The 20,297-nt window shown below is 41.2% G+C and overlaps 1 protein-coding gene across 1 annotated transcript; it reads left to right on the forward strand.

Annotated features, from left to right (window-relative positions):
- Positions 1–540: 540 nt before the first annotated feature.
- On the forward strand, positions 541–20,260 carry LOC138775532 (disco-interacting protein 2 homolog C-like; the record flags this gene model as incomplete). Its single annotated transcript, XM_069955959.1, has 7 exons — positions 541–550; positions 917–1,114; positions 10,472–10,563; positions 14,593–14,703; positions 19,216–19,317; positions 19,486–19,553; positions 20,199–20,260. Coding segments are annotated over exons 1-7 (643 nt in total), but the record flags the coding sequence as incomplete, so codon positions are not given.
- Between the last annotated feature and the right edge of the window lie 37 nt (positions 20,261–20,297).

The raw sequence follows: 20,297 nt of genomic DNA on the forward strand, positions 1-20,297 counted from the left end.
CCATCTGACCATACACAGGAATGTTCAGCACAGCCGCATGTTTCCTGTGTTCTCTATGGGAAAGGCTAATTTGTAGCCAGAAAGCTCTCCCAAAACAGAAGGGTTGGGCAGTGATTTTCATCAGGCCTTACCCCTATGATCTGTGGTTGGTCAGGAGAGCCCCTTACACTGACAGCCAAACCCTCCACAAGCAGCAGGTATGGCCGACAAAAAGTATAAAGTGCATGGGACCTTAAGGCAGGATGGGACAATAATTACTGGGAGGGTCGAAAGGAGGATCCTTGGGGGGACATAAAAGCCATGTATTTGTCTATGTCCACAAATTGCCAAAAAAAAAAAATAGACAGGGTGTCTCCACAAAGCAGAGATAAAGGCCCCAGCACCGTTGACCAGATGTTGGACCATGGATTGGCAGTAGGGAAAAACAGATGCATGTGTGTGTATTCGTTTTGATCAGTTTTTCTATTGAATTCCATAAGAAAAAAAATGGGATCAAAACGGATCCGTTTTTTTTTAACGGACACAAAAATGAGGTCGACTATGTTTTTGTGTACGTTAAAAAAAAACACGTTTTTTTTTCATAATGGAATTCAATGGGAAAACTGATCACAGCGGATGCACACACATGCATCCATTTTTCCATCCGTTTTTTTAATCAATTTTTTGCAAAAAACTGATGAAAAAAAAAAACGGATTGCAAAAACATAGTGTGAACCCAGCCTTAGGCTGATAATCATCCCATGTAATTGGCAAGATTTTAGTTAATTCTCCCCACTGAATTAATTATCTTCATTTGCTGTTATAGAATGTATTCCAGGCCAGGATTTTTTTTTTTTTTTAATACAATTTACGTTTTTTTTTTTTTTTTTTTTTTCTTGTATTAACATTAAATCTTTCATTATATTCTACCTGAAAGTTCAACAGCCAGACCCAAACCAGCCGAAACCAGAAGGAGCGCAGATGTTAGCCATGCGAGGAGAACAGTTGGGAGTAGTCACAAACTGGCCACCTTCATTAGAAGCAGCACTACAGCGATGGGGAACCATATCACCTAAAGCGCCCTGCCTTACCACTATGGATACAAATGGGAAACCACTCTACATATTGACATATGGTAAGAGTCTGGGACTTGTGTTGACTCGCACGGTTTTGAGTGAAAAAAAAAAAAGATCAAAGTGTGTTTAACGTCATTGACTACACAAGCTGAATGTTATAAAACCGAACGAGTGGGGGTCTGTTTCTTTGGAACATATTAAACTAAGAGCAGATGTATAGATAAGGTGAACACCAAAGGCTAGTCTTAAATAAAGGGTATAGAAGTGGTGGATTGACTTCTGCACACAAATTAATCAGTTAAAGGAATATAATGAAGGTAATGTCACTGTGATTAATGACTGTACTACAGTGACTTAAACGACTGTTCTGACATTCATTACCGTACGGCTGAAGTAATGAAATTGATATGGAAATTCATTTTCGGTTACTATTATTTGTCCTTAGAACAGTTAAAATGGGCTTTATTTGGATATGCCATTTGGCTGGTTAGGAAAGCATGTCTTCGTGGTTACTTTTGATGGATCAACCCAAATCCTTTTTCGTTATAGTTATAAATGGTGTACTGCATGAGTTGGCTACCACGTCTTGAGGTCATACCAATGTCTTGAAATGGATGTTCCATTTTCGATGAAGGAATGGGCAGTAGTGGTAGTGTTCACACCAAGGGCATGACACTGGGTCTTATTTGCATGCCTCAATTCTCTCGGCGCTAACGATTAAGTTTAGAATTTATTGTGTCATTTAAATTTTCTAGTTCCCCATGTTGCCCCAGAGTGTACTAACATCCCCGGAGGATATTGCGAACAGTATACAAATTGTTCAATGTAACATGGAGTTGCCTGCAATGGTCAAAAGCAGGGATGGGGAATAGTGTTGAGCTGAATTGGGGAAACTGTTGGGGATCGGCAACTTCTCTGAACGATTGGCATTTGATTTCCGCTGTCTGGAGAAGTTGGGTGTCGCCCTAGGACTGCCAGGAAAACATGGATACAGCTTTAGGCTATGTTCACACAACGTATGAGACCGGCCGCTCCGTGACCCCGGCCAGGTCACGGAACGGCTGGTCTCAGCCCGGATCATCCCGGCCGGTACTTAAGTACCGGCCGGGTGATCTTTCCGGCCGCAGAGCTCTGATGCGGGCGCATCAGCGTGCGCCCGCATCAGAGCTTACCATAGCACACAGTGAAGTGAGCGGCTGGAGCCGCTCGCTTCACTGTGTGCACTGACTGTGTGCACTGATCTGTCAGTTTTTTGCGGCCCCGTACGGGATCCCGGCCCGAGCGTTTACTATGTGTGTACGCTTTGGCCGGGATTCCATAGCTTAATAGGCTGTGTTCCGCTGCACAAAAACTATGTTCGTTGTTGCCATTGGCAACAACGGCTGTAGTTTTACGTAGTGTGAACATAGCCTAAGGCTGTATCCATATTTTCCATGACTTTCTAGGGCTGCAACCCAACGGAAATCAAATGCCAATCGTTCACGACCCTCAAGTCCGCTCAACACTTATGCGGAAACGTTGGCCTTCCAGCTGTTGTCAAAATAGAATTCCCATGATACCTGGACAGCCAAAGCTTTAGCCCCGCTCGGCAGCCGCTCACTTCTTTCCCTGCAGTCCCTCCGCCCACGCTTACCACCGCCTCCATGTACCGCCTTAGCTTTGGCTGTCCAGACATGATGGAAATTTTAGTTTTGAAACCATTGGAGAGCTGAAGGTTCCCCACATGACGTTTAAGGAGTAAATAACCCGAAAGTTGGAATTGTAGGTTTTGGTTATTTACCACCCCATATTTTCTGTTCTTCTTTATTTTTCTTTCAACTGGTTCTCATCTTTTCGGTATAAAAGTCAATATTTATGTAACTTGGATAATTAACACTAACTGAATTTTCGTTGAAAACATTTTGGATACTGTTTGTCTAAATCATAGCTAAACTTTACGGCAAAGGCTTTCTTCTCTGTGTGATTCCACTTCAAAGCATCCTTCACAAAGTACTGTATGTCCCTCTGGTATTAATATTAATGGTTCATCCTGCTCTCAGAACCTGTGTGGATTCTTATGTACTTTGTAAGCGTGTAGAGTACTTGAGCCTTCAAATAAAATGATGAATTAAAGGGGTTTTCCCATTAAGATGAATAGGTCTAAACTGATGCATAAAGTGAAATCAAACATGTTTCAAATGTGTATGCATTGATTAAAATCTACTGTTTGAGAGAGATATACCTGCTAATCCCTCATGTCCCTACTTTGTTTTCATAACCTGTTGCCCTTGTGTACGTCCACTTTCTGGAGACCATTAAGGTGGTCGCACATGCTCAGTTCACCTGCAGTCTCGCAGTCTTCTAGTCTCCTAGGTCACAGTTCAGAGAGGGAGAAGAACAGTACAGTGATGTAAGTTGTAGCTAACATGGAACGTGTGCACTTCTTTAGATTATACTATATAGGTGGTATACATAAGATTTTTGTGGGATTTTTCCAGCCATTCTGTATCTTTGTATACCCACAAATTGGCAAAATGGCCATTTTTTTAGGCTACATTCACATATCGTTGGTCTGTCCGCAATTGCGGGCACACAATTGCAGACAGAACATAGGACCAATGGCATTCAATGGCCCCGTTCACGTATGTCCTTACGTGGATCGCACTGGTAATGTAGTGCTTCGTGCTTCACGTTCGTAGTGCAAGTCTGTGGTCGCAAGGTGCACTACAGGTGTGTGAATTTAGTAGAGATTAGCAAGGACCTGGGTATTGCTGGAATACTGGTTGAAGGGGATCCGCACTCTGCAGGGTACAGAAGACTTAATGGTATGATATGGGCCAATTATTGTCAGGCAGGAAACCTTAAAGGGCATTCACACGTTCTGTTCACGCTCCATAATTAGACAATGTTCTACAGAATGGAGTTCGGGGCTCCTGGAATCATGATCCGTGATAATACTGGGAGCTCCGAAACAGTTTAACTGTACTGATACAGCTTCCATTCACGGACCATAATCAATGGAACGCGTGATGTTTGTATGGGTACAGTATAAAGCTAGGGTTACATCACATTTTCGGCCCCATTGACTTGAACGGGCAAGATATAGTCGACCACGCTTTTCAGTCCTGCATAAAAGAAGTATACGTCAAGGAAATGGACAGAACGTAGTAACAAAATTACTATGCCCTGCCCATTCAAGTCAATGGGGTCTTATTTTTATAGATTCCCAACGTATACCCCGATGTGGGTCCAAAAACGTGATGTAAACCTGCCCTAATCCCTCATAGTAGCAGGCCAGTAGAGGAGATTTTACAAAATCCTAATGTAAATTTTGCCATTTTTAGCATCGCAGAGGTGAAATCTTTAGGGAAAGCAAAAAGGAAAAAAGTAACTACCAATGGGGATCGCGTCTATTGTGAGTTCCGCTATGGAACCCTAGGACGTCATTGCCTGCCCCTGGGTATCAGCCAATATAACAGGCACTAGTTGCTTTAATAGAACACTCACCAGAAATCCTTCATTGTATTTGTTGCTCAGCTCTGAAAAAGCACTTAGTAAATTGGTTCTAAATTGGAGCACTTAATGGCCGACACTATGATCCAGTCAGGCTGTCTGCAGATGATAATTTCTAAAAATTGCTCTAGTGATTTGTTGTGCGATCAGACAGTGCAAACACCCAGAACGTGACATGAAATGCAATTTTCCTGGCAATGATAAATGCACTGTCTGAACTGGCAGCTACTGAGCAATCACATATTCATTTTCCCTTTACTTGTTGTGCTGATAAATATATTATACTGGGATTAGTGTTTGTGGCCTCCTGGATATCTGAGTCAGACAGACCAATAGATCCTTGCTGCCATTTTTAACTTTTTATACAGTACCGAATGAACAGTCCCTAATAGTTCCCACTCCAAGGTCCATACTGAATAGATCAATCAGTTGTGTCTGCTTTTGCATAATGGGATTTTCCAATTTAAAGGTAACCTGTCATGTGTTTAATGCTGCCAGAACCACGGGCAGCATGAAATGGGGACAGGCTTCCTTATTAGAATGAATTTATTCCGATTTAACGTTAGTTCTGTGGTATACCTTTCCAATTTTCTCCAAATCTAATAATTCATTCTGAAGAATAGCTCAGTCCTAAAGGGGTACTCCGGATACACAGGTATACTTCTGGTGCCTTGCAGCAGTAAGGGGTGACACGGGGTAGAACAAGACCCTGGGGGGAATAGGATCCTGCTCTGTATCTCGCTATTCAGCGGCGCTAGAACAGAGCAAGAGACTGCACAAATGGTGGTGGCACGTTGCCCCTTTCTGCTGCCAGGCATTAGAAATGTATATGTGTAAATAAAACACAATACATATTTTTTAATGTTGTATTACACAGTAATATAACTTTATAAAAGCTGTGTATTAAACACTATATCTTAGTCTCCGGAGTACCAGTTTTAGATAGATTGTCAGCTCCTTGAGGGATCAGGTTACATGCTGGTGAGAAGTTGGGAGATTGGCTGGAGAGAGGAGAGAGCTACAGCCAGAGAGACTACAGGAGCTTTTAGTGAGTGTTGTGCTGGATTTACAGCTTAGACTGCTTATTATTGCTCTTTAATGTCCTTTAAATTGCAACTGCTTTTAGGGGGCTGGTGAAGAGCGTTGGTAGGGCAGGATACCCTCTTTAATGTGTGTTCAGTGTATAGGAAACATCATAGTTTGCATATCCACCTTTGCAGTAACTGAAAATTAGATACAGATGGAGCGTCTGGAAGAAAACTGGTAAAATTCCATATACAGGTTATAAAATGGCTAGACATAGGGCAGCTCGTCATGTAGACACACACCATGACTTTGTACCTCAAATGACATGTATACTTAAATAATACTGGCTCATACTGACCTTTTTGCAATGAGACACCATTCCATATTAACATGGACGGAGTTGAGCCTTTTAGCCTTTTGAGTCTGATCTCTTCTTTTTGGAATCTCATGTTATTTAGGCATTTGTGAGGCTTTTATCGCAGATGGGAAATGTCTAAGGAAGATTTTGTAGTTTATGTTGCTTCCTCTTAAAATTGTTCGCTTTAGATCCATGTCCTGTCTTACCGGCTGCGCATTCATTTGTACCGCTGACTTAAAGTAATCGAGGCTTCTGCTGTAAATCTTCATGGTTTCAGTTGGATTCAAAGAATTTTTGATAAAATCTTTAGTGGTCAGATGTTGGCTGTGATGTTGGAGTCTCGGAGCTTTAAAAACTGCATCATGCCTTAGATGTCGCCTTTCATGTGGGCTCCCCCCGCCATAATTTTTTTTACTCAAAACATGAAAAATACTTAAAATTCTTATAAATTTTTTTTTTTTGTAGGGGATTTAGAGAAAGCTAAATGATTTTTTTGTAGTCATCTAATCCTACAGTTTTTTTTCTCAGTTTGTTTAAATCTCAACTATTTGGTTGGAATGTTCGGTCGTTCTGCCATAGTAAATCTTTGGCAAATAAACTTTGAAGATGGTGTTGATTCGCCCCAACCTCAGTGTTTACATTCGAAGTGAGAAGGCAAATCTTATTAGCGAGTCTCGCACTCCGACTTCCTCTCTGTTAACTGACTGCCTTGCCCCCGGGCTGGCGGCAGTCACTCATTAACCATTAACACGTTTTCTCGTGGAATGATGCCGATGGAACATTAAAAGAAAATAATGACTAACTATAGCAAGGTTATGTGGGTACATGAATAATTCACTCATACCCAAGTCTAGCTCTAATGAGAAAAGTTTATTTTCGATGTAGAGAAAATCTGTAATTTGTTTAAAGGTAGTTTTTCTACTTTAATTCTCAATTTCGTAAAATCATTGGTAGTATAAATTAGGTATAAATAAATAAATAAATAAATAAAGGTATAAGTATAAATATAAATTAGACAGTGCACCCCAAGTGGAAGAGGACGGTACTACATGCAAAAAATAACATTACTGTAAGGCTGCTTGGTAAATCTTCCCCAGAGAGTTTAAGTTGAACCAGTCATTGTGTTTGAACCTTCCCTCATCCCACCTCCAGTACCTTATAGCTGCGGGGGTGCTGGGGCTAAAGTGGCAGGTAGTCACACTGCCTTTGTCCTCCTCCTAGATACTCTCGTTTAAAGTGTACCTCCAGTGTTCTTTTCAGAAATGACTGTGCACGATACCTCGCCCCAGAGATGAGCCAGACGAATCTTACAAACCAATATTTGGACCAAACTTTGCAAAAAGCTTTGTTTGCTTCTGAGCTGAACTATTTGCAAGGAGTTTGGAAAGATGGCAACCATGCAACTTAATACACATTAAGGCTATGTTCACACTACGTATATATCCGGCCGCATATTTTTTGCCGCCGGATATATACGTGTAAAACTGCGGCCGGAATTTACGCAAGTTGCGTACGGTACCGCGAACTTACATCCGTAATCTATGTACGCCTTCCGAGAGGCGTAAGTAGCGATCTGACAGCGGTCTTTTACTTGGATATCTTCGGCTAGCCCCGGACACCCCACAGAAACTTTTGGATCTGCAAATCAAAGTGTAAAAATTAAGAAATCACCACTCCGTACGGGACCGCATGTTACGCTACGGGCGTAAGTTACAGCATTTCCGTCCCAAAACAATGGTCTGGTTAATTTTTTACGGCGCCGCATACGATCCGGGCGTAAGTTCTAACGTAGTGTGAACTGTGCAGCCGTAGATCGTATACTTTCCATTGTACGCAAACTACGTTCACAGTTCACACTACGTAAGAACTTACGCCCAAATCGTATGCGGCGCCGTTAAAAATGAACCAGACCATTGTTTCGGGACGGAAATGCTGTAACTTACGCCCGTAGCGTAACATGGAGTGGTGATTTCTTCATTTTTACACTTTGATTTGCTGATCCAAAAGGTTCTGTGGGGTGTCCGGGGCTAGCCGAAGATATCCAAGTAAAAGACCGCTGTCAGATCGCTACGTACGCCGCTCGGGAAGCGTACGTAGCTTACGGGTGTAAGTCCGCAACTTGCGTAAATCCCGGCCGGCCGGACATATACGTAGTGTGAACATAGCTTAAAAAAACAAATAAGGGTAAGCTCACCTGTCAGCGTTCCTCTTCCGGGTCTGCGGTGTGCCCCACTGATTGTAGCCGCCTCCAGCACGCTCAGCCAATCATGGAGACTGGACAGTGCCATGGCCAGTAATTGGCTGAGCAGGCTGTCACTATTGTCTCACTGGCCAATCAACAGTGCTGTCCCGTGATTGGACGAGATGGTTTTTGGCAGTTGCAGGGCACACTTGAGATGAACGATATCGGGGGAGCATGGACAGGTAAGTTTTGATTAGCGAACTTACAGAACCACACTAAATCAGCTAAACTCTTGCAGTCTTTTAGCTGTTTGTAGTTTGTTTAAGGTTTCAGTTCAGACAAGCCCAAGCTTTACTTTTAAAAAGTTTGCTCATCTCCATTCGCCCCTTTTCCATTATATTATGCAAAGATCACCTTCTAGATCCAAAATGTGTTGGCGACATATTGATGTTTCAAATAAAGCTGCATTTTTTAGTTCCCTCTGGAAGGTGTAGAGTTCTTAAAGGGAAACTATCAGCAGGTTTGTACGTACAAACCTGCTGACATCTTCCCAAAGGCTCTTACATCCCCTCCTAATTATGCATAGATGAATATGCATAAGTGGGAGGCTGTACAAGCTGGTGGATGGCAGGACAGTGCAGATCTGCTGCGACAGGTGCATATCAGCAGGTTCTTATGTATGATCCCTTATTTTCATTTCATTTTCATTTCATTTTTTCATTTGTTTTTTGCAAAAAAAGGATGAAAAAAAAAAAAACGGATTGCAAAAACGCAGTGTGAACCTAGCCTAATGTTTGTGCCTCCCTGCATGTCTGCACCCCCCTTCTGGTTCTATAGTAGAGCTGGAAAGACTGTGGCTTTGAACTGCAGTACCAGACGCAGCCTATGGACATATGTGGAGCTCTTTCTGAATGATTTTTTTCTAATCTTGAACAATTCCTTTAAAAACGTACACAGCTATATAGTCATTTCCTGACGAAGGTCAGTTTTCCTGACATTTTTTCCATATTTATGTCCATTTTGTATGTTCACGCTGTCAGCTCATCAGATACTTATATCTTATAACTTCATGTTCCTTTTAAGCGTTCTTTATTGCTTTGACCTGTCAGTGGAATACATCCAGACCCTGGCTTCATTTTCCTTACAGCCTGACAAGAACAGACATTTCTGAATATAAACATTTTTCTTTGCGTTCTAAGTTTGCCAGGCGTTTCTATTTCTGCTTTATTTGAAGTGAAAGCTTATTGCATATTTTTAGGTCTTAGTTTCCATTCCCTGTGCCCCATTAAAGCTCCTGTCCATGCGGTATGTCCTTTACTGAAGCAGCGGTTTGTACTTCAGAGCTGCTCTTCCTGCTTTAATGGGGGAGGGCAAATAGCTAATACTTTCTCATTTATTATGGAATTACTGTATGTAAACAGTGTTAACCATGCCACTCAGTATGCATACAAGTACCCTGTTTCCCAGAAATAAGACATCTACTGAAAATAAGACCTAATAGAGGTTTTGCTGAATTGCTAAATATAAGGCTTCCCTGAAAGTAAGACTTAAAAAAGTTTTTATTTGGAAGCATGGCCCCGCCGAACAGAGCACCAGGGTAAGCAGCTGTGATTCTTCTTAGCCCGCCGCCATTTTCCCCTATCTTCACCGCCTGTTGCAGAGCAGCTGCATGCAGGACCTGAAGACTGTCACGTGCCGCCAACCCTGATGTTCACTTCCGCGGCCATCACTTGCAAATGTGCAGGCAAGGTATCAAGGGGCCCGTCACCTGCCACCATCTTCATTGTTCCCTACCACCAGATGTATTATATCTTACTGGAGAAAAATGCCACTTTCTTAATTAATATTATTATTTTGTCAGTGCTTCATTTAGAGCCTAAAGTGAATTTTTCACCTGCTGGCCACATACTAAACTGTTGATGCTAATGGATAGTTATCAATAACATGCTAAATATTCCTTTGGTGCCTTTTTATTCTCATAAAGAAACGTGTCAAGGAGGCAGGGCCTATTACTCCATAGGCCATCACTCTGCCGTATGCCCACCTATTACATAATCGGTGACACACACTGGGCATAGAGCACAGTGAGAAGTAGTGGTGCTAGAGCTGAGGGAACCAACCATAGGCTCCTCCTCCTTGGCACTTATGTAGTTGTCCTTTGTGTATGTGAGACTGAACTAATGTGAATGGTAACAACCTCTGTACAATCCTGTAAAATATGTAAAGTCAAAGGTGACAAAGAAGTAACAAATTAGAAATTTGAGACAATTACTATCATTAGAAATAATCATTTTGTGAAATACTGTTCTGTCAGTTTTTGATAACTTATATTATTTCTAATATAATTATTTTTTACAGGAAAACTATGGACTAGAAGTATGAAGGTTGCCTACAATATATTACATAAACTGGGAACTAAACAGGAGCCGATGGTCAGGCCTGGAGACAGGGTAAAGCTTTGTACTATGTCCTCTTGTTAATGGATTGAGCCTTTGTTGTTGGGCTTTTTTTATGTGTATATGTTGTTTAGTATGTTTTCTACTTTTATTAGCCATCACATCAGACTTAGAAACAATATTGTAATTTTACTACAGCTAAGATAATGTTGTGGTCTTCAGATACTTTATTAAAGCCTGGTATCCAGCCTAAGCAATCCTCTGTTACCTAAATACATCAGAAACACTGATCTCTCCCCTTTCTATACTTATATTAGGTATCGTTGTATGTAAGCATCTTATTTTAGTGCCGTTTAGGATGTGTATCTTGAAAACTCTCGGTGGACATGCTTATTATGTCCATAGGCCTACATGTAGCTTGTACTTTTTGGCAGCGCCAGGATACTTTTTTTTTTTTTACCTCATAGCAAAGCATAGTCCACTAAGCTTTCCCATGCAACAGCATAAACAATTAAATCATGTGGTATAATTTATTTTAATAGGCACAAAAATTACACCAGACACTGCTTAAAAAACACCATAATTTTTAGTAAAAATAAAACAATGTGTGAACTAGTAAAACAAATAAACTTTTTTTTTTTTTTTTGCAAAAGCAGGTCATATATATATAATTAGTAAGTAATGAGCATGTTCGTTATTTTGACGGTCATAATCAATTTCAGACGTTATTCTATATGGTGTGCGCACTGCCAGACAATTTCCTATTTACGTCAGTGGGGAAGATTGTTACAAGGTAGTGTATTTATGAAGACTCCAGGCTGTGATTGGGGCTGAGGCTCCAGCTTCAAACAACATTACTTTGCTGACTGGCGGTGTTGACCAGTCAGTTTAAACATATGGCAAACACCTGAGCCGATTGGCCGGGGGCGGTGAAGCCCTAGCCACAGCAACATCAGAAAAGACACCGCCGCACCCCTAGCAACCACCCAGCCCGATTGTCAGGGTCGCCATCGGCATGCTCCCCACACCCAGTCGGGCCAGTTGCCAGGGATGCGTTCGGAATCAGGAGGAGGCCGACCACACACCGGCAGTGCCGGGAGCAAGGCATGACAGCCGGCTCCTGACATATAGACTGAAAGTACAGACCATAAAACTTAGGTCTAAGACTATTTTCTACTAAAGTATAGTAGAAAGTCGCATTTCCCATTAAAGGGCTACTGCAGATTAAAAAAATAAATAGTTTTAAATCAACTGGTGTCAGAAAATTATACAGATTTGTAAATTCATTCTATTTAAAACTTAAGCCTTCCAGTACTTATCAGCTGCTGTATGTCCTGCAGGAAGCGGTGCATTCTTTTAAGTCTGACACAGTGCTCTCTGCTGCCACTTAAACTGTCACAAGCAGTATTTTTTTTTTTATTGGAATTCACTACTGCTCTAGACAGTTCCTGTCACAGACAGAGGTGGCAGCAGAGAGCACTGTGTCAGACTGGAAATCATACACCACTGGAAGACTTGAGTCTATTAAATAGAAGTAATTTACAAATTCTATAACTTTCTGGCAGTAGTTGAGGCATCAGGCATCATTTTTTTTCTCCTCTGGAGTACCCCTTTAAGTAAGACTCTGGACAGCCCCTTTACATACTTTACATTATCATAGAATCTCTGAGTTTATGATTATTTTTCATTGATGACGATAAAAAAAAAATCCCCTTCACAATCTACAAATTAAAAGAGGACCCAGAGGTCTCAGCTCCTTTCCTCTTCCACACTTGCTACAAATGTCACTGCACTGTAAAGGCATAATTATGTTCTAACACATAGTAATTTCACAGCTCTGTTCCCTGAAAGGGCAGGATATAGCAAGGACTTACAGTGCAGATGGAATTCGTACAATCCCATTGCCTGGTCTCACCAGAATAAATATGCTCGAGCCATTTTAACTCCTTTTTTCTGTTGCTTTCCACCCAATGTGGGGAGTTAGAGCGGCTAAAACCTTTAATTTCCTTCTGAAAATACAATTCCAAAGACAGCGTTTTAATTACTGCCGTGTAAGTACAAATCGCTCATATTTCTGGGGCCACATTACAAAGCTCAGGCTTGTATATATTTAATACTTTCATCCGACAGCGAGAGACGGAAAGTTTTGTTTGAACATTCGAGAGGACGTTGAAGTGGAGGAGATGGTTTGGAATAACAAAACAGGAAGATAACTTGATAGTTTCCAGGATCTTTTTCTTTATTTGCAGCCATGTTAGCATCTAAACAGTTCTAAGAATGTTAAGGGTGCGTTCACACGTACAGGATCTGCAGCAGATTTGAAGTTGCAGATTCAAGGGAAATCCAATCTGGACCATGAAATCTGCTGCGGATCTGTTGCAGATTCAAATCTGCGCCATCAAATCTGCTGCAGATGCTGTACGTGTGAACACACCCTTAAGGAGAGGTCTGGCCTCCGTTTTTTTTAATTGGCAGGGGCACAGGGGGAAAATAACAAAGGGTATTAGCTTGCCACTCCCCGTACCCCTTCAGGGCCAGATCGCCGCTCCGGGACTACAGCCGGGCTTTGGGATCTTCGGCATTGCAGACATCATGACTAGAACACTAACTATACTTATACATGATTCGTATGATAAGTATAGTTAGCGCTCTAGTGTGTATTAGGCAGTTGAGAAAGGCGGTAATGCCGAAACGCGTCCTGCTGTTTTCATGTGTGTGCACCTCGTCATGGAATAAATCACTTTTGCAAGTGAGCTCTGGGTGAGTGCCGGAATTTTTTTCAATTGGAGTGGACTATTGAGTATATCCTTGGCACCACACACACAGAAGTGCCGACATCGTTTTATTGACGAATAAATGTAAGCATTCGTTCAAAGAAACTGTAAGCCTACATATATGGAAATAGAAGGATATTTTGGGGGGGATCCAATGGCCTCTAGAGTGTCTTCAGGTTCTGAAGCCTAGGTGTGACCATGACCACTGTACCAAATGTAACTACCTCCCTGGTCTTCACCTTTGTGCACGTTGCTTCCTCGTGGCTTCATGCATAAGGCGTATAGTAAAGTTTTTTCTCCGGAGATTTTTTTTACTCATTGCTAGAGTAGAGCGAACTTCGAGGAGCCATAGGCTGTATCCATGTTTTCCAGGACTCCTAGGGCTGCATCCAACTTCAATAGCAATCGCTAATCTGGTTCGGTCAAACCTGAGTGTGCTTGAAGTTCACTCAACTCTATTGATACACAGGATAATATACTGTAGAAGCCACATACACAGTGAACTGGATGTCTTCAGTAACTCAACACGGCCACTACACAGTGTATAGAGATGTCCGCTTCTGGCTGTGTCCTATGTTTATACCATTGCTGGGGATCTGGCAAACAGCTCATTGGCAGGGGGGCCGGGGCAGGACCCTACCATGGAGGTAATGATGGCTCATGCCCAAGTAAAAGTCTGGGACTAAAGACACTAAAGAATGGGTCATGACCGGTTACATCCTACACGTTCTCATAGGAGAAGACTTGATTCTGTTTTGGCTTGGCCGTGTATGAGCCCTTGACTTGCTTGCTGGAGTGCCGTTTCTCTTGGTCTCCTTCCTTAGTTTACATCCCACCGAAGCATAGAACTATGGAAAGATCTATTAGTTTGCCCATCTTTAGTGCCCCTTAAGTACTGTTATTAGGCTTTCACTTATGGCACTTGTACTATCCTCACCCATTGGCCTAATGTGTGGTCCTATAACCACTCTCTGGTATCTTTGAGGAGACCCATTGTCGGGAATTTGATTTCCCCGAAGCAGCCCCCCTCCATTGCTTGAATTACTTGTGATCGTAAAGGGAAAAATTCTAGTAATACAAAAAGAACATATTTTCATTACCGGTTGGCTTTAAAGATGGCAAAACTAAACTTCTAGAATCATCTAAGAAATATAGGTTTAATCATATTTTTTCTCTCTCTTCTGGTTGTAAGTTTTATCCTTTCTTTTGATGTATTGCTCTTTCCATTACACAAAAGCTCAGACGATCTTCTAAGACCTAATTCTTAATTCCTTTCGCTTCTCGGGTAACATCTTGTTTGTTCTTGTAGGTGGCCCTCGTTTTTCCAAATAATGACCCTGCTGCGTTTATGGTAGCGTTTTATGGCTGTCTATTAGCTGAAGTTGTTCCAGTTCCCATTGAAGTGCCACTTACAAGGAAGGTGAGGTGCTGTGACCCCATTGCGGCCTGCAGTGTTATGAAAAAGGACCATGTAATGAATACCGCTAGTTCCGTGCTTTATAGGTTATGCGCTAATTTGCAGCTCTAATACTCCTAGTGAGAAGATCTGTATGAAAGTACCGCTAACTTTCCATAAGGGTTGGTGTAATAATAGGAAGACACGTTCCAGAACTATTCAAGTCTGAAATTATCTAGAAGAAAAAATATTTTAAAAATGACAAGACTTTACAATATGAAGGCTCATCATTGTATTATTTTCTGGGGGTCAAGACCTTCGTACCCTGTTCTCTTAGTCCTATAAGTAAAAAATAAATTTATCTCTTATAGTTAAAGGGGAATTTCGGTGTAATTTTTTCTTTTCTTTTAAAAAAAAATGGTGTTAGAAAGTAATACAAATTTGTAAATTACTTCTATTTAGAAAAAATTCTTACAGTACCTATTAACTGTTGTATGTTGTGCAGGAAGTAGTCTATCCCTTCCAGCCTGACACAGTGCTCTCTGCAGGAACTGTCAATTCAGTAGAGGTTTTCTATGGGGATTTGCTACTGCTCTGGACAGTTTCCTGACATGGACAGAGGTGGCAGCAGAGAGCACTGTGTCAGACTGGAAAGAATACACCACTTCCTGCAGGACATACAGCAGCTGGTAAGTACTTGAAGACTGGATATTTTTAATAGAAGTAATTTAGAAATGTATATAACTTTCTGATATCATTTGATTAGAATTTTTTTTTGCCAGAGTATCCCTTTAAGTATCTTATTGTGTATATATTAATTACTATTGAGGTATGATGCTTGGTTTATTATGTCTTAGTATGATATTATATACTACTATTACAATTCTAGTAAATCTAGAAATAAAAATAGTCTGATATGTATGAGGATCTATTGCTGGATGGTCACTGTACCTTCCATAGCTGTGGCATTAGCTTCAGACCTCCCAGCTCAGTTTGGGCTGCGAGCTCAGTCTATGAGCGTTCACATGGACATGTAGCCTGCGGCCGAGAAGACGATGAAATACGACATTATTTTAGAATATCTTGCAGCAGAGAAACACTCGACCCATCACATTTGTCATGATATTTCCCCTCTTCTCCAATACATATTTGCTCCTGGCCAAGACGTGGACTGAAGGATGACCGTAAGACCCCCATAGACACCCCCCATAAGATCCTGTATCATAATGTTTCATGTTATCTCTTCTCCAGGATGCAGGAAGCCAGCAGATTGTTTTTTTGTTAGGAAGCTGTGGGGTTACTGTGCCTTGACTAGTGATGCCTGTCATAAAGGACTGCCAAAGAGTCCTACGGGGAGATACCACAATTTAAAGGTGAGAATCCAGGATCCCTTGAATAGGAGATTCTATTCTATTCTATTAAGCAATTCAATAGCTTTATGTTAAGCATATCATATCTTAAAGGGGAACTTTAAGTTTAAATTAAACCTTATGACTTGTTTTGGTCTGATGAGTAATTTTCTACTGATGGTTTTTCGCTTGGATAATATCCTGTAACAACCTAGGTACTGTGCCATCTCAATAGGACTACATGGTCCATAGGACTGCTCCAAAGCAGGCGAGACTTCTGCGCCCGATGTGCGGCAAGTGCAGTCCAGACGGATTTACTAAGAGGCAAACCCTACAAGTATTAGTATGTAATTGAGATGGGCAAAAAAAGAAAAATTGCAGAGGGCACTCACCATTAAAATCTTTTTTTTTTTTTACTGTATTATATCTTCATAAAAATTACAAACAACATAGGTGCAGGACAAGCGTCTGTGAAAGCGTAGTTCCGACACACGAAACAGCTGTCACGCTGCCACGCTGATTGAGGAGCCCTGGCATCCACATCATGCTCGTCCTACACCTATGTTGTTGTTTGTAATTTTAAGAAGATCTAATAAAGAAAAGATTTTAATGGTGAGTTGCCTCTACAACTTTTTTCTTTTTTAACTCTTCTACTTATGGATTAATAATTTTTTTGTGATTAGAGTGAGCACCACTGTGAAACTTGTGCACTTCCTCTTAATCGGTGAACACCACAGGACTATATACATATAGTAGTGGCGGTTACTATTTCTTGTCTATATGTAAGTTGAGATGGGAATACACCTTTAAGGGTATGTGCACACCATGGAAAAGAGGACAGAATTTCTAGCCGATTTTGTGTTAAAATGCACGCGGAATCCGCTCAAAATTCCGCCTGTAAAATATGAACAAAGGTTTTAATTGGCTTTCCGCTCATTTGTGCACACGGCAGAATTTTTGGACAGCAATTCTGCTGCAGATCCGCAGTCGCCAGAAGAATTGACATGTTTGGGTATTCCACACTGAGGAATCCGGCCGTATCACACGGCGCGGATTCCGCAGCTTGCCCCCGCTAATGGCTGCACGCATCTCCTCCCATGCCATAGACATTCTATGGTTCCTTCTTTGGGCAGACAGCGCAATCCCACCCTGCATAGAAGGGAGTCTATGCCACGGGCGGAGAAGTGCACAGCCGTGAGCGGGGGTAGCTGCAGAATCCACATCAGATGATCCACACGGATTCCGTAGTGTTCACGTACCCTTAATTCTTTTTGCGGATTCTTCTAAAGGAATCCTATAGAAGTCAATGGGCTTGAATTCTGCTTCAATTCTGCTAAATTCTGCTCCAATTCTTCCAGAGCTGAATAGGCGAGGAATTTCAAGCAGAAAACTTTCCTCTTCAATTCCTTGCGGAATCCGCGGCAAATTCCGTAGTGTGCACATCCCTCATACCCATAGAAAATGCCCAGACCTGCCCAGGAATGTCCCCAAGATGTCCATTTTTGGGCACGATGTGTCGTCCAAATCCAAATTTGTTCCACTAAATCAAGATTGTTGACAAGTATGCACTGTAGGGATAAGTCCCCGTTTTTTATGGCTTCCTCTATTACAGGAGCCTATACAAATGGGACAAATCCTAATGGAATAGAATGCACTAAATACATATAATCTGTAACACGAGTGGGTGGTTTTGGCATATAAAGACTTTACAATTTTTTTTTTGTGCATTTAAAAATAATCTTGCTGTCTTGAATGTGTTTTTTTTTGGAGGTGATTTTCCTTTTTAGTTTGCATTAGTTGCCTAAATGAGCTTCTCAGTAACTGTGTCCATAACATTCCTGTCATTTATGTTACAGCCCTGGCTGTCTTGTTGGATATCATTTCACTCAATTTTGTAACATTCACTGTAATCAGTTTAGTAATTATTTCCTCTTTTGGGCCTCCATTTAAAGGAATCTATAGTAGAGATAAGTGAGGCGCTTCATTAGCTTGTCAGCCGGCTTCTTTTGAACTCTGCGTGTCGCGTAAAGCTTGATCCAGTCCTGGTAAACTGGAAAAGTTTCCTAGGACTGGATAAAGCTTTTCCAGGCACCAGGGAGGAGCGGTCCGGAGTTTAAAGGCAGCAGACTGATAAGCCGACTGCCGAGCTAATGAAGCGCCTCACTTTATTAATACTGTAAATCTAGCATTAACATAGCCATACTAACAACATTGTATGGACAGATCAGCATAGTGACACTGAGCTCAACAATGTCCACCATTTTCAAATTGCTGTCGCCATTTTCCAGAGCTGGTGGGCTAAAAACGTTATATGCAAATTAGCTTGCTCGTGCACTGGAGGTGGTCCTGCTGATGGCCCCCCTTCATCAATAACCATGACGATTAGGCTGTCACATCACTCCTAGCTTGAATCATCATGAATATTAATTAAGCTGAGTCATTGGCAGGCGGGGAAATCAAGCTATCTAATTTGCATATATTTTGCATATAACGTTTTATAGCCAGCACTGACTGCAGTGGTGATTGCTAGAGCCAATGACTGGCTGCCGTGGTCACATGATGGAATTTGGAGAGTTTTTTCCAGCATTAGAAGTGATGGTATTGGCCCCCACCAACCCTCAGATTTTAATGCATAGTGTGTTGTCCTTTCCATACATTTTAGTAAAAGTTATCTTTCAGTCCCTTGAAGGGGCTTCAACCTTTTCGGATTGATGACAGGGTCACAGGGTTTAGACCTCTACCAATACAGTATCCTTTACATATTATACCAATATTGTTCTAAGATCCATCATTCTTATTGTTAGGATACCAACTGATTTATTTATTTTTTTTTTTACTTTTTGTGTATTTTAAGGTTGGCCAAAGCTGCTTTGTTTGTCACAGAATCCAAACATCTGTCCAAACCCCTCGTGATTGGTTTCCACATATCAAGGATGCAAACAATGATACTGCCTAATAGAAGTAAGTCTATACCTCCATTTATTATACAGTGTATTTACCTATTATATATGATGTGCTGGTAATAAACCATATAAGGTTGAAAGTTGCTAAATTATAATATTTTCATAATAAGAGATATTGAAAAGCAGGAGAAAACATAACTTGTGTATATGAGTAAAGTTTTGACGATACAAGGCCTGTGGTGTTATTTGTGTATTTATCTTTTTCTATGTGTCGTCTTCTACAGTATAAAACGTGTAAAGATGGCAGCGTGCTGGGGGTGACCGTCACAAGAATAGCACTCCTCACGCATGCCAGGCGCTCACAACAGCCTGTGGATACACGGAAGGTAGATATCGACCTCTTCCTTTTTAGTAATATTGTTAGGAAATGACGATTCCAATGAGTATTTTGGAGACGCTGTGCACCGGTTTGCTTGAACGTTTATTCACTCATGGATTTGTGCAGTCGCTATAGATTGACTTAACTGGATATTTCTGGCATACTGTAACTCTAGATTTGTCATCATGGTCTGATCGTGGAGTGTCCCACTGCTAAAACTGATCACAAGATCAAAAGTTCAAAGTGCGTCAGTGGTACAGTGGGTGAGATGCCACTTTGTTCTCCTGTTGTTTCTACTCACCTTTCAGAAGACAATTCTTTCTTTAGGTGGAATTGCCCTTTAAAGGGAACCTGTCACCATGAAAAAGCTGTCTAAGCTATCAGCATCGTATTATAGAGCTAAAGGAGCTGAGCGGATTGGTATATATCTTTATGGTAAAAATTCCTGATGTTTCCATGCTAAATAGTCCAGTTTATTGCCAGACCCCCACCCACTGGACCCCTTGTCACAGAATGAGCAGGATTTTAGTCAACAAGTTACAAATTATACTGAATCTTTTCCACAAAGATATATATCAATCTGCTCAGTTCTTCCGCTCTATACCATGATGTGGTAGATTAGATAGCATGTCTTGGTGATAGGTTCCTTCAAGAGTCAGCTACTATACCTTGATACTTTTACAGATCTTGATATGTAGCTAGGACAGGTATGAAGGGCAGGCTAGAAAGCAATACAGCACATGTAAATCATAATCATTTTAGTAAGTGATATGCAATAACCAAGAATCTATTGGTTATAATTGTTTTTATTGTTCTGTATGCTTTGCATTTAGAGTATATTTTTTTACTGATATATCTTTTTATCTAATTTTTACCTTTTTTCTATAGCGGAAACCATTGTGAATTTTTGGATTTCCAGAAGATGTGGGCTTTGGCACGGAATCTTGACGGTACGATATCAACATTTCGTTGTTGTCCACAGTATTA

This window comes from Dendropsophus ebraccatus, unplaced genomic scaffold (genome assembly GCF_027789765.1).
Source record: "Dendropsophus ebraccatus isolate aDenEbr1 unplaced genomic scaffold, aDenEbr1.pat pat_scaffold_1730_ctg1, whole genome shotgun sequence".
Classification (NCBI taxonomy): domain Eukaryota; kingdom Metazoa; phylum Chordata; class Amphibia; order Anura; family Hylidae; genus Dendropsophus; species Dendropsophus ebraccatus.